Source organism: Fringilla coelebs (assembly GCF_963513975.1).
Source record: "Fringilla coelebs genome assembly, chromosome: 6".
Lineage (NCBI taxonomy): Eukaryota > Metazoa > Chordata > Aves > Passeriformes > Fringillidae > Fringilla > Fringilla coelebs.
This window is the reverse complement of record NC_140034.1, coordinates 21056266-21068657: the sequence shown is the minus strand read 5'-3', so window position 1 is coordinate 21068657 and position 12392 is coordinate 21056266. Positions and strand designations below refer to the sequence as shown.

Below are 12392 nucleotides of genomic sequence, written 5' to 3'. Positions count from 1 at the left end.
ATGGGTTGAATTTATTGTTATATAGTTGAAGTGGTGAAACATTGTAACAACAATACATTGTAAAACAGTGAACTTAATCAGTCCTTCAGACTTTTCTATTGTTAGGGCACGTTTGGTGTTGTATTTATTAAAAGAATTGCATAATTAAACCTTTAACAGTGAGGAAAACCTAAATATAAAGTGGCTGCTCATTAAGAGGGCAGTTTCCTGTCTGTCTTGAATAGAAAGTATCTTGGAAGAAAACCATGATTTCGTGTCTGATAAAGAGCACTGTAACAGAGCTTAGGTACAAGAAGATATCAAGATGAACAGATGTGTGTTTCTCCAGCTTTTTTCTTTTTTAATCAAAATGCTTTAGTTAATTATTCTGCAATTCTCTGCAACACCACAAAGAAAGGATAATTATTGATGTAAGATCAGGAGGGACTGCTGGAGGTAAACTGGTACACCAGTTTAAAGCAAGTCAAATCCAGTAGAGTTTTCCAGGCCTTGTCAAGTTCTGGTTAAGCTGAAATCTCCTTTCCTGAAGTCCGGGGTTATAATTTGCTTTCATTTTGTCCTTTTCAACTGTCTTGGACTTTCAAACTTTATAAGCTCATGGTTGCTGCAGTAAAGTAGAAGTATTTAAGTCAAGTATGTTTGTGTAGCATGGTTGGGGTTTTTTTGTTATCTTTTCTCTTTATGTGATTGCAATGTGGTATTAACTCTTTTTATACTTTTACTTGATTAACCTTATGTTTTGAGACTGGAATGACTATTTTGTTAATAATTTGGGGAAAAAAATATACTGGCACAATGTTAATGTGCATCTCTTTCCAAAAATGTCAATAAATGTCCTATTTGTCCTCAAAAAGTTGGTGAAGGGAAGGGGCTTTGAAGTATCCAACAAATATTTGTTCAGACATTCAGCTACACACAGATAAAGTGAGTAGGCCCATCTCTCATTATTATGCAGATATTTTCTGACCTGGAAAATAAGGAAACAACTACTGGCCATCAGACTTCTGCTTACAGGTCTGTTTGGGTTAGTGCTGCTCTGGTTGTTGCATCTGAATTATCTTTCTTTCAAGAACTTGGTGCCTTGCCTGAATATATGGCTGCGAAATCCATCACAGTAAACCCCTGACATGTTTGAAGTAAAGTTGGACAGCCTGTGGACCAGGTGAACCCTAGAGCTGAGTTGACATTCCCAGCTGAACCAGAGTACTACATTTCTTCATGAAGCATTATGTAGAGCCATCTCAGAGAAAACTGGAATAAGACCCAGCAGGGGCAGATTCATACTATGTTATTTCTTTGTGTTTCTGATCCTTACCTTAGGAATCTTGGTACAATAGTACCAAAGTACTACATATTGTCAGGTTAGGCTTGGAAGCAAAATCTATGCTCTGTGAGGAGAAAATAAGATCTGATTAAGTAGTTAAGTCTCATGAAAGGCCTGTGAGGATGTAATTGGCTCTAATTGGCTCTCACTGGAGGACTGACATGGTCTACCTGCAGCCAAATGACTCTTAGAGAGGCAAAAAAGTAATCTGTCTTCATAAAAAGTGAAGAACTCACCTCCAAGCTTGTCTTTGCTGCTGAAAGGCCTGATAACCAGTACAAAGGAAAGGAAGAAAACTTGAAATTCAAGTGAGAGTAATTTTAGGAAGTGGGTTTTAATTTGTGAAGCCATCAACAATGAGTAAATCTAATTTTGCTTGCCACATTGTGCCTAGTTCTAGTCTGTAGTGCAAATACACACACAAATTATCGAATAAACTGAAGGAATATATTTGTAGTGTAGTTTTAGGGAGACTGTTATACCTGAGCATGGGGAGAGGACACAGGTAATTCACTTCCTGGTCATCTCCAGCTGTCTAGCCATAAGGTTGCAGATAAAGCTGGAGATGTGTTTAAATAAACAGACAAAATCTCTTTCTACACATCCTAAAATAGTCCTGCACCCTCTGTCTGGAGTTCAAAGCTGAATGCGGAGACTGAATCTGTAAAATTCTTCTTTCTCAAACTGAAATAGTGTTATGGTCACAGTTCCAGAGTGCCAGAGTGTGCTCTTTTGGTAATTCAGAATTATGACTGAAATTTCCTATGTGACCCTGATTTTGGACACATTTGTCTGAATTTACTTAGGGCATGTTCTGTTGGATGTGCACAGGCCTGGAAGGGAAGAAGGAAACATGATTCATTATCACTCTGTCATTGAGTCAGCTGCTCACAAATAATTTCATTTTTAGGTGGCTGAGTTTTTGATGTCTGTTTGGGTAATATGTTCTGAGATGTCAAGAGGAAGCCTCTTTAGCAAGGGAGAAGTATATCAATTATTTCTACTAATATGTAGCATTTATTTGGAATTCAGGTCATAGAGAGCTTTAGTGAAGCTGTAGCTTTGTAGGCAAGTTTAGAAATTACCGTGATATGATCCTACCTGTTTCTGTATCTATCTACTTTTACTCTGTTGTGTGGTACATGTTGTAACTCTCAGTTGTAGTTTCACTCAGATGAGAAAATGTACCCAGTAATTCCCTGTACTCTCTACGTATGTTTTATCCTTGTTGCAGAAACAGAAGCCGGTTATTTTTGCTTACTATTCTGTAACCATTGTAATAGTGCTCAGAAAAATGAGGTGCATTAAGTGGCTGAAATATGGAGGAGTGTTGTTCCTGGCCTGCCTGTAGATTTGGACAGGATAGGAATTTTAGATCTATTTTTTAAGAAGCTCGGGGGCCAGTTTTATGACTGCTGAGTTATAAAATCTTGCTTCTAACTCAGACTGTTGAGTACAAGTCAGAATGTGAACTCCAAATGCTTTAGCTTCTCAGCTTCCTCGTCTGCAATAATAATTCCTCACTTGCATTTCTGCCTTCCTCAGCTCAGATGGCCCTCACAAATGTGGGAGTTCAGCATGGGAAAAGTTTGGTGTTGTCCTTAAAAACAAGGGCAAGGAACAAATTCCCAGGCTCAGCTGTGACAAGAAAAATGGTGCTTGAAATATGTGGACTAGGTATCAAAAAATCTCATGAAGTGTTGAGAATAGTCTCCTACTCTTGTGAATAGACTTTAGCTGAAGGCAAGTCCAGCGTAAAGGAGAAATGCAAAATATTTCATTTGAATTGTCTTATAAGATTGAATCCCATGCTTTTGAAACAGGAGTGGCTTGTCATTTTTTCCCCCTGTACAGCAGTGTCCTATCCAGCCTTGTCTGGGGTATTAGCACTAATGAAATCATTCACTCTTGATAGGCCATCTTGATAATTTTTGATAAACTCTTCACTTATCTTTGTCTGAAATGCTTTATTGAGGAACTAATAATGTACTTCATCAGGCCTGGCCAGCAGGACACATTGATTTCACCCCTGTAGCTAATGAAAGCAAGTGCTTGCCGAAGTTGTTCCTCTTGGAAGTCATAGGATTACCCCCAGACTTGGCAAACAGTTAACTAACACACTTTTCTTTGGTTTTGTATCTTGCAGCTGGTGCCACATATATCTTTGGGAAGAGTGGAGGTCTCATCCTGTATACCTGGCCAGCTAATGACAGACCGAGCACAAGGACAGACCGCCTTGCTGTGGGCTTCAGCACAACAGTGAAGGATGGCATTCTGGTCCGGATTGACAGCGCCCCTGGGCTCGGGGATTTTCTGCAGCTGCACATAGTGAGTACAGACAGGCCCATGTCTCTCCCAGACCTGGGTTTCTCTTCACTGGATATGTGTTTGAAGAAAGCTGTTGCTCTAAAATACCATGTGTCATATTCTGTACTTTCTATGTCTTCAGTTCTCATCACATTAAATTGCCTATAGTAGTTCTTTAGGGTTTTGTAGAGCTGCTGAATGGGATGCACAGAGAATTAAATCTTGATGCCAGAAGTAATTGGGGAGGGAGGAAACCAACAAAACTCAAAAGCCTTATGTGATTCAATAGTAGGATTTGTTCAAAAAGTGAAGAAACATTTTGGATCAGTGGTGATCTACTGATTCACATGCACAGTTCTGAACACAGCTGAATTTCTGGTGAAGTTATTACTATTCTTGGAAGGCAAAGAGTAAAAGAGAATGATAGGTTGTTGGTTTTTTCCTCACGAAGAAAGTTAAGTGAGAACTGAACAGATCCTCAAGCTGATATAGCTGATGTTTGCTTTAGCAGGGTAGCTCAAAAGAGTAAGAATTTTATGTTAGCACAACATGGCTTTGCAAGAAAAGAATAGATTTTTGTGGGAGCTTGAGCAAAGGGGGTTTTAGGATGTTGAATTACTTGAGAAAATGAGAACACTGGGACTGGAAACACTCGGAGTTTGTTACTTTATGTGGTTCTTTGGGAGGAGAAGAGGCTGTTTGCTTTGTTTTCATCTGGCAAATAGCCAAGAGGTTTACCAGAGGTAGAGGCTGGTCACGTTACTTGACGTTCAGATTATTTGCAATGTATTATGCATTAATTCATCGTGGAAGGGCAGTTGGGCCCTTTGCAAATTTTGAAAGAGCTGGGGATATGTTGACATTTCATGGAACCTTGAAGATATAAGTAAACAGGAAGGAATGCCAGGGGCCAAAACAGACCTAATGTGAATGACGAAGGCCCTTAGCCTGCTGCTAGAGTTTGCCATATTCAGAATCATGTTGAAGCGCTGGGTATATTGCAGGGTGGTTCTGAAACAACCAGAAACAATGTTCTGGTGCTCCCTGCCAGCATTTTAAGTAGTTTTTATTTTGAATCCTGTTGTAAAATTCAGATTCATTGGAATGGGATAGATATGGCTCAAGCCATGAGACTGTTACCCATTCTGGTTTTTCTCTTTTGTGATAAATCCAAGTATTTAATTTGTTTTGTACTGGATTGAAAATGAGATCAAATCCTGGCATTTTTTTAGATATAAAACCAGGTTTTCTTTCTTAAAAACATAACAAAAAGAACCCCAGAATACTGTAAAAGTGAGCAGTGCTGAGCCTAATTGGTTGGAACTCTGTGACTCAAATTAAACAACTGTGACTTGATGTGTTTGAGCAAGGGAATGTATATTCTTCAGGTGTTACATTATAACATGTAAAATGCTATCAATTAAGTGGAAAACAGTATTCTTGCATGTGAGGAGAGGTGCAGAGATAGGAATTTGTTAAGGCTGTAGAAAAAGTCTAAGATGAGATCATGTTGCTCTTGGGTGCCTAATGGAATGTTATAGGGAAGATGAAAGTCAGGCTCTTCTTTGAAGTAGTCAGTGGAAGGAAGAGGAGAATTGGTCACAAGTACCAACAAAAGAAATTTAAATTCTGCACAAAGATAAATACTTGCACAATGACTCTTTTCACCATTAATGATGAAGACACATATTTTTTCTCTATATCTTGGTCTCAAACCTTTCCCTACCTTTAATTGAACATTTTAATGACTGATTTTTTTTAATTATAAAAAATTTTGTTGAGTGAAGCAAAGAAATTAAACCTGAGACATAAGCATTCATTTAAAAACTAATAACAAAATAAAATCATTGCTTTCTCTTTCCAATCAGTTTTGGAAAATAATAAAAAAAATTTCAGCTGCTTTTCCATATTGTTTTTTCAAACTACTCTGTATGGCATGGTGCTAGTTTCAGATTATTTCAGATATTTAAATAAAAACTACTAATTATGGTTGATATTATTGCTAAAAGTTCTCTTGAATGCTTCCTGTGTAGTTTGGCCAATTTTATCCCTGAAGCTGTTCACTAGCAGTAAATATAGAACTAGTTCAGCTTTAATTTCTCTTGTTCTTTTGTGGTCAGGATGGATTAGGAGGATTTGCCAGTCATTCATGAGGAGCAAAGGCATGCTGCTGTGCTCTTCTGGGTATGGTATTACTGATCATCATATATATAACTGACTCTACCTAACTGTTCAAATAAAGAATGTGGTCTCAGACTCATGCTGTGACATGCAATAGGAAAGTTGAAGAGGAACTTTTAAAGTGTTATTGACTTCTTGAATGTCTGTAAGACTTTGTTATCTCTGGTTTATGGTTCAAAGAAATAGAAGTGAGCTTACATCAGGATTATTTTGGGAAAAAAAATGAAATCTGAAGTTAAAGGTGCAACTTGAGTGACAGTTAAAATGCAAGACCATTTAGGATCTCTTAGCAAATTGCATGCAAACTTTTCATGAGAGAAAGATCTTTTGTAAATGTCTGAAAACTACCACATGCTTGTGCTGTGATTATCAAAGATTTTGTCCATCTTCTTTTCTTCAAACCCTCCCATTAGGCCATTTTCAATTGTCTAGAGAAACAAGGCAGCATGGGTAAAAGTTTAATAGAAATGTGTGATAAATAGATCTTAAAATCAGAGCTATGAAAACAGATTAAATTGGCAATAAAATAAACCTTGAAACCCAACTATTTAGACCATAAAGCAAATTACAAGAGAAAGAGAAAACACTGTAATTTATTTTATATATATTTAGCATCTTGACTTTTTCAGGTGCAATTATATTTAATGATAATAGTAATCATAAAAGTGACAAGGATTTTCCTGGGTTGATAAAAAATCTTGGTGACACTTCTTTTACGGCAGCCTTTTTAGATATTCATTCACAGGCTCTTTTGGATGCTCTTTACTGAGTGCTGACCTCCTCACATTCCCTGGGTGTTCTATTGGTGATAACGGGAGGCAAAAGCTGCCTGATGGTCATTGTTTTCTAATGTGCATCACTAAACTAAAATCTAATCCAAAAGTAGTAGTAATGGCTATGGTTTATCAAGAGCTGATTATATTTTAAAGATTGTAAAAGTTGCTAATACTTTTCCAAGGAGCCTTTTTAGTAGTTAGCCTGCTTTTTAAATATCATGTATGTTCTGTAGTGTCCATTGATCTCTTCTATTTGTAGATTGAAGTCAAAGATATTTCATTTTGAAGTTGCATATTTACCTGTTTAATTTACAGCTGTTCTGTTAGAATTCATTTTTTAATTATGAGTCTTTCAGATATTGTGGAAATTTATTGACTAAGATGTCTGTTTTATATGACAAAAAATTACAGCCTCTGAAACTATTTTCTCTGCTGACTTACAGTGAAGTATGAGGTGGCAGCCCTGCAGAAATGGATGGCATACCATCCAGATCGATGCTGCATATGAAGCATGAGGTTTTTGTGTGAACAGACTGTAGCACATGAAGTGAGAGTGTTGCTGGAGCATCAGATCCCCCCTGATGATAGTTTTTTGTTTTTCTGACAATTCATTCAAAGCACAATGCCAAACCTATACCAGGAAATTGTCGTCCACAATGGATACTTAAAAGACTGCATGTCTTGAGTTGTGGGTTCAATGCTTCTATATTTTTATCCACTTTGCACCACTATAACTTATATTTTGTGCTTCATCACATACAAAACATATGAAATGGGGAGAGAAATGCCTGCAAGTGATGATGGGTGTCATTCCTCTGGTAGTTTTGGAGTCAGAAATCATTCATGTGTGCTGCTGGTTAAGTCTGCATTCTTTCATTTTGTTCTGTGTGCTAAACTGCCATCAAGCCTCTGGATCTTCAGAATGGTGTTGTGAGGCTGTTCCAGTTTCTGAATTCCCCACAAGAAGGAATTCAGGTTTGGGCAAAAACATTAGTGATTTTAGAATGAGTTTTGCTTAAGTAGACCCAGGCTGGGGGGGATCCATCATTTAGCACTCGACTGCCACTGAAGGCTACAGAATCTTGCTGTAGCCCATTCTGATTTTTAAGCAATAAGTGTAGCAAAAAGTAAGTTTTCCCTGAGTTAGATGAAGGCATTGCTAAATTAAAATAGGTATAAATAGCTGAAAATGATTTTGTACTTTCAGTCATTTATTTTCTTTTCAGTTTTACTGTGATTGGCCCAAGTCTGTGGATTTTACAGTTGTAAAACCAATTTTGGCTCCTCTCTATGAAGTCTGCCTTCCAAACTGCAGTGACACATCATCTGAACAGATACAGAAGAAGCAGATGATTTAGAATCAGGAGAGGGATAGATGTAGAGTTGTCCTTATCATAACCAGAGAGTGTAAAACAAACTGGATAACTTAAGGGCTACTCTGAGATAATAAATTGAGGCAAAATACAATGGGAGTTTGTGTCTTACTTTTCTGAAACTAAAATCTCTTTGAGGCAAGATATTTCAGCCTCTCCTAAGCTGAATACAGACTGAGCATTAACAGGCTTACATTTCTGTATCCAAGAAAGTAGAAAGAGCAGGGTTTCCTTAAGACTAACCTGCATTATTTTGCAGGCAGTATATCAGCAGAGGCTATAGACCATGAAAAAAAGTGAGTGATCTGCTTCAATAGCAGTAATCACTTCAATAGTCCTGTGTTTGGCTTTATTTTAGCTGCCTTTACTAATGTTCCAGTTACAGTTTTCTCTTAGGGTGCTTCACCATGTTAGAGCACCTTTTTTATTCTTATATAGAACCGTAAATTTGTTCAAGTTTAATTTTTGTGAACACAAATAATTTTATCTACCATATCTTGACTGTGTTTACACTGATGTCTATTTGGAACAGTGTTTTTATTCTTGCCTTTCCAGGATTTCAAGTGGTGTGTAAAGTCTTTGAGTTTGTTACAGATCTTGGAGAATACCAGAAGTGGTTAAACAGTTATCAGTTCCAAAGTGTTTAATGCCCATCATGCCTCATTTCCTTCATGAAATAGCAAAGAACTGTGTACATTTCTCCTAATCTAGTTTATACAAATTATGAGCCCTTACAGATTGGTATAGAACACATATTCAATCAAAGATGTTTTATAGTGAAGCAATCAATGGGTCACCAAAAGGTGAAATGTGACAAAGGCTTCTTTGTTGAAGCAAGAAATTATTTATAAAATGGCTAAGTGCAGGAGACAACATCTTGCATAGCACATTTAGCTGAGGAAGGGAACAGCTAGTGAATGAGTGAGTAGACTGCTTGCTGGTAAGGGGAGAGACTTAGGACAAGCTTTCAAGCAAAAGATTATATTGTCTAAATCCTTAGAAGGTCTAAAAGAACAAACTGTCTACAGACATTTTTTACCATGACAAATCTAGCAACCATCCTGAGGGAGTGCTCTGCAGGTCTCCTGTGATTATTAACATATAAAAACTGTCTGAATGTAGTTTTCTGCTAGGAATAAGTTCTCTGGTAGAGACTTCTGAATATACCATCTTTAATAGGTACCACCTGGGAATTAATGTATGCTTGAAGGCTTTAAACCTTGACTGCTAACCTCCTAGGCAAGATGGATAATGAGCCAAATGAGGGACTGGAAGAACTGTTTTGATTTAACGTTAGTGTATGAAGATTCACTGGAGTTCCTCCTTCACATAATCATGTATATCTTTTGTAAACATTTGTTACTGTGGTTTGTCAGTTGTTGAAGTTCAGACTAACTAGTTAATGGATACCTTTAACTTAGGTTGCCTTCTATTTAAGGTAGTTGGGATTGGCAAGAAAATCCTCATTTAAGATGTATCATATATATACATATACTGCAGTACCTTAAGTTTCTTACCTCCTCTTGCTGCAGTGGAGCAGATTTCTGCTTAGCTGTGTAGGCCAGATAGAGTGCTGGCACCACAATGATTAGGGTGGCAGTACTGTGCCCTAGCAGCAAGGAATAACTTGGGAAATGACAACCAGCGTTGAGTTATTGCATGACAAATAAGTTATGAGTGTCTATAGAGGACATCACAAGTGTTTACGTCATTTCTATAATTATTTGTGTTAGTAAGTGCAAGTTTTAAGTCACATCTTCCTCTTTCCTTAGGATGATAGTCATCTTCAGTTGAGGCTGTCATCCTAATGGCACTCCATTTCTTTATGTTGATCACAAGAATTGGAGATGGTAAAATTACCCTAAAAGTTAATTTGTAAGTTAAAAGACAGGCCGTAATGAATTCAGAAATCAGTCAATAGGCCATCAGTGCACTGGAATTTGGAAGGAAGCACAGCTGGAACAGCTAACCCAAATTGACCAGAGTGACATTCCTTACCATAAGATAATGTGCCTCGCAAAAAAAAAGAAAATGCAGGGAGAAGAAGGGTAAGAGGGGATGTTGATGGTTTATGACCTATGTCTTTCCAAATGAGTTATGCATGTAGAGGCCCTGCTTACCAGGAAGTGGCTCAACATCTGCCTGTAAATGGGAAGCAGTATGGTTTTGCTTCACTTAGTAAACTGTCTTTATATCCATCCACAAGTTATCTTACTTTTTCTTCTCCAATTTTCTTTGCATCCTTGTTCAGGAGGAGTAAGTGAATGAGCAGATTGGGGGGTGCTCAGTTACTAGGCAGGGTCAAGCTGTCCTACATAATCTTGACCTGGAAAAAGGCCTCTGTTCTTAACCATGTACTTTGAAAATAGTGAATGTATTATAGACTACCATATGCAGGTCATCTGCATAAATAAATTGATTATAACGTAGCTGCTTGCCCATTATATCAGGTTTATAGAATAAAAAATCCCCATAGCAAATATATATGATTTCAGCATTGTTATTTTGCCTGAGAGAGGTTAAATCTGAATGAGTTTCAAATCTGAGATATGCACGTCACGGGTTGTTTTGCCAGCTGGTGTAAAACTGCCAAAGAGCCTGACTTTTTTTTTTTTTTTTTTTTGTGGAAGCATTCTATTTAAATACACAATAATCTTGTCCCAAAATGCTCTGTCTTTTCTTGTCCTTTCCTAAACTCTCTCGGTCTCTGAAGTCCCATGTGCTTGTGCATGCTGCATTTATCATTCCCTAGAGCACACAAGAATTAGTAAAGGAAAACTAATTTGAAGAAAGGAAATGGACTTTCAGTTTTTAAGCCAGCTTTAAAATGTATTATTGGTACTTCTTTTTTTTATTTTTAGAAGGTGATTAATAATCCATTTTTACTGTATTTTAACTTGTTCATATTGTGCATAGATATTGCCCATTTATTGTTATCTCCTAACTCTTGAGCAGGAGTCTCTGGTAGGAGGCCATGAGCTGAGACGAAACCTCTGAACATGGGGGAGGTTTTCACCCTGGTGTGCCTGGTGGTGGCTGGCACCCTGTGCACTGTGCCCCTCCCAGCTCTCAGTGTCACACCCAGCTCTCTTTTGTGCTCCATTCCCTGCCCTGTGGCCGCTGTGTGCCCCAGGTGTTTGGTGCGGGAAATGGCGCGCGGCTGTCCCGATGGATTTGACATCCCTAGCTCCAGCAGGAAGCTCCGTGCTTTGATACAGGGATTCATTGACTCCTCACTCAGTGACAGTTTGTGCTCAGATCCTAGTGTTTTTGCAGTTGTCATTGAACATTGTGAAGCTGACTGGAGACATGGAAGAAAGAGTTGGTAGGGCAGTGTTGGCATGAAAAGTAAAATTGCTCATTAGACCATAGATTAGCCTGAGTCAACAATCTGAAAATAGTTTGGGGAGTTTGGCTCTCAAATCTGTTGAATTCAGTGGGGTAACAGAGAGGGAAAATTTAGAATTAGAGGAGATGGAGGACACTCAGTGGGAAGTTACATTTTAGTAAGTTTCTGAAACCTGACTTAAAGATGAGGGCAATTAAATACTATAACTTATAAAGACAGAGCTTTGCCGAGTCACAGAAGCATCTGCTAAGATCATAGTGGTTTGGTATAGTGGGCAGCATTTTTTCAGAATACACATCAGCCAGTTTTAGTGTTGTACATCTGGCAAAGTCAGACAGTAGTATTTCAGTCTAAGTGCAGAAATGAAAAAAAAACGTTCCTAATTAGAAGCAAATGGGATAGCTGACAAGGAAGATTCATCCTTAAATACGCAGCCTGTTTAAAATGCATTCTGGAGCTTGAAACTTTCTTATATTGTCCGGGTTTTTCTTAGGATTCATTGTGGTTCTGTGAATTGATATTAGATGTTAAACAATCAAATCTCAGAGTACCTCACAGTATCTATGCAAACACCCTGCATGGCAATAAATATGATGCTATTGCTTGTTCTTGTACACTGTACAAACTGATACTGTGGTTTGCTTGATACTAATTTTACTCTCTCTTTGACTGTAGTGTTTAGGTAGAATATGTCATATAGGGCTATATAATATATTATAATTTCAATGAAACCTGAGATGAATTGCCTTTCCTGTCTTGCAGTACTTTCAGTATTTCAGAACTAATTATTGGGATTTTCAAATTTTGTCACACAGTCTTGTCAGTGAGTGAATAAACAAAGAAATATCAGATTAGGGATACATTTTTTGATGCTGAGAAAATTTATATTCTGCTTCTTAGTATTTTTTTTTTTCAAATACTAAGTACAAAGGAATTGAAGTAATGTGAAGTTTTTTTCTGGCTGAGCCAAAGAAATCAGGTCATCTCCAGCGAACCTCTTGGCTTGAAATAACCAAGACTCAAATAAGATAAGTTTGAGGTTTTTAGTACTCATTCCAAAAGAGACTAAAATCTTTCATATT

The 12392-nt window shown here is 37.6% G+C and overlaps 1 protein-coding gene across 9 annotated transcripts in view; it reads left to right on the top strand.

Annotated features, from left to right (window-relative positions):
- Positions 1-12392, top strand: part of NRXN3 (neurexin 3) — a gene marked incomplete at both ends in the record, with an annotated part of 894988 nt that overhangs the window by 651560 nt on the left and 231036 nt on the right. For all 9 annotated transcript variants that reach the window (XM_084208337.1, XM_084208338.1, XM_084208342.1 and 6 more), the window contains one exon: positions 3471-3652. In XM_084208337.1, the coding sequence (XP_084064463.1) occupies positions 3471-3652 (182 nt within the window). The remainder of the gene's footprint in view (positions 1-3470; positions 3653-12392) is intronic.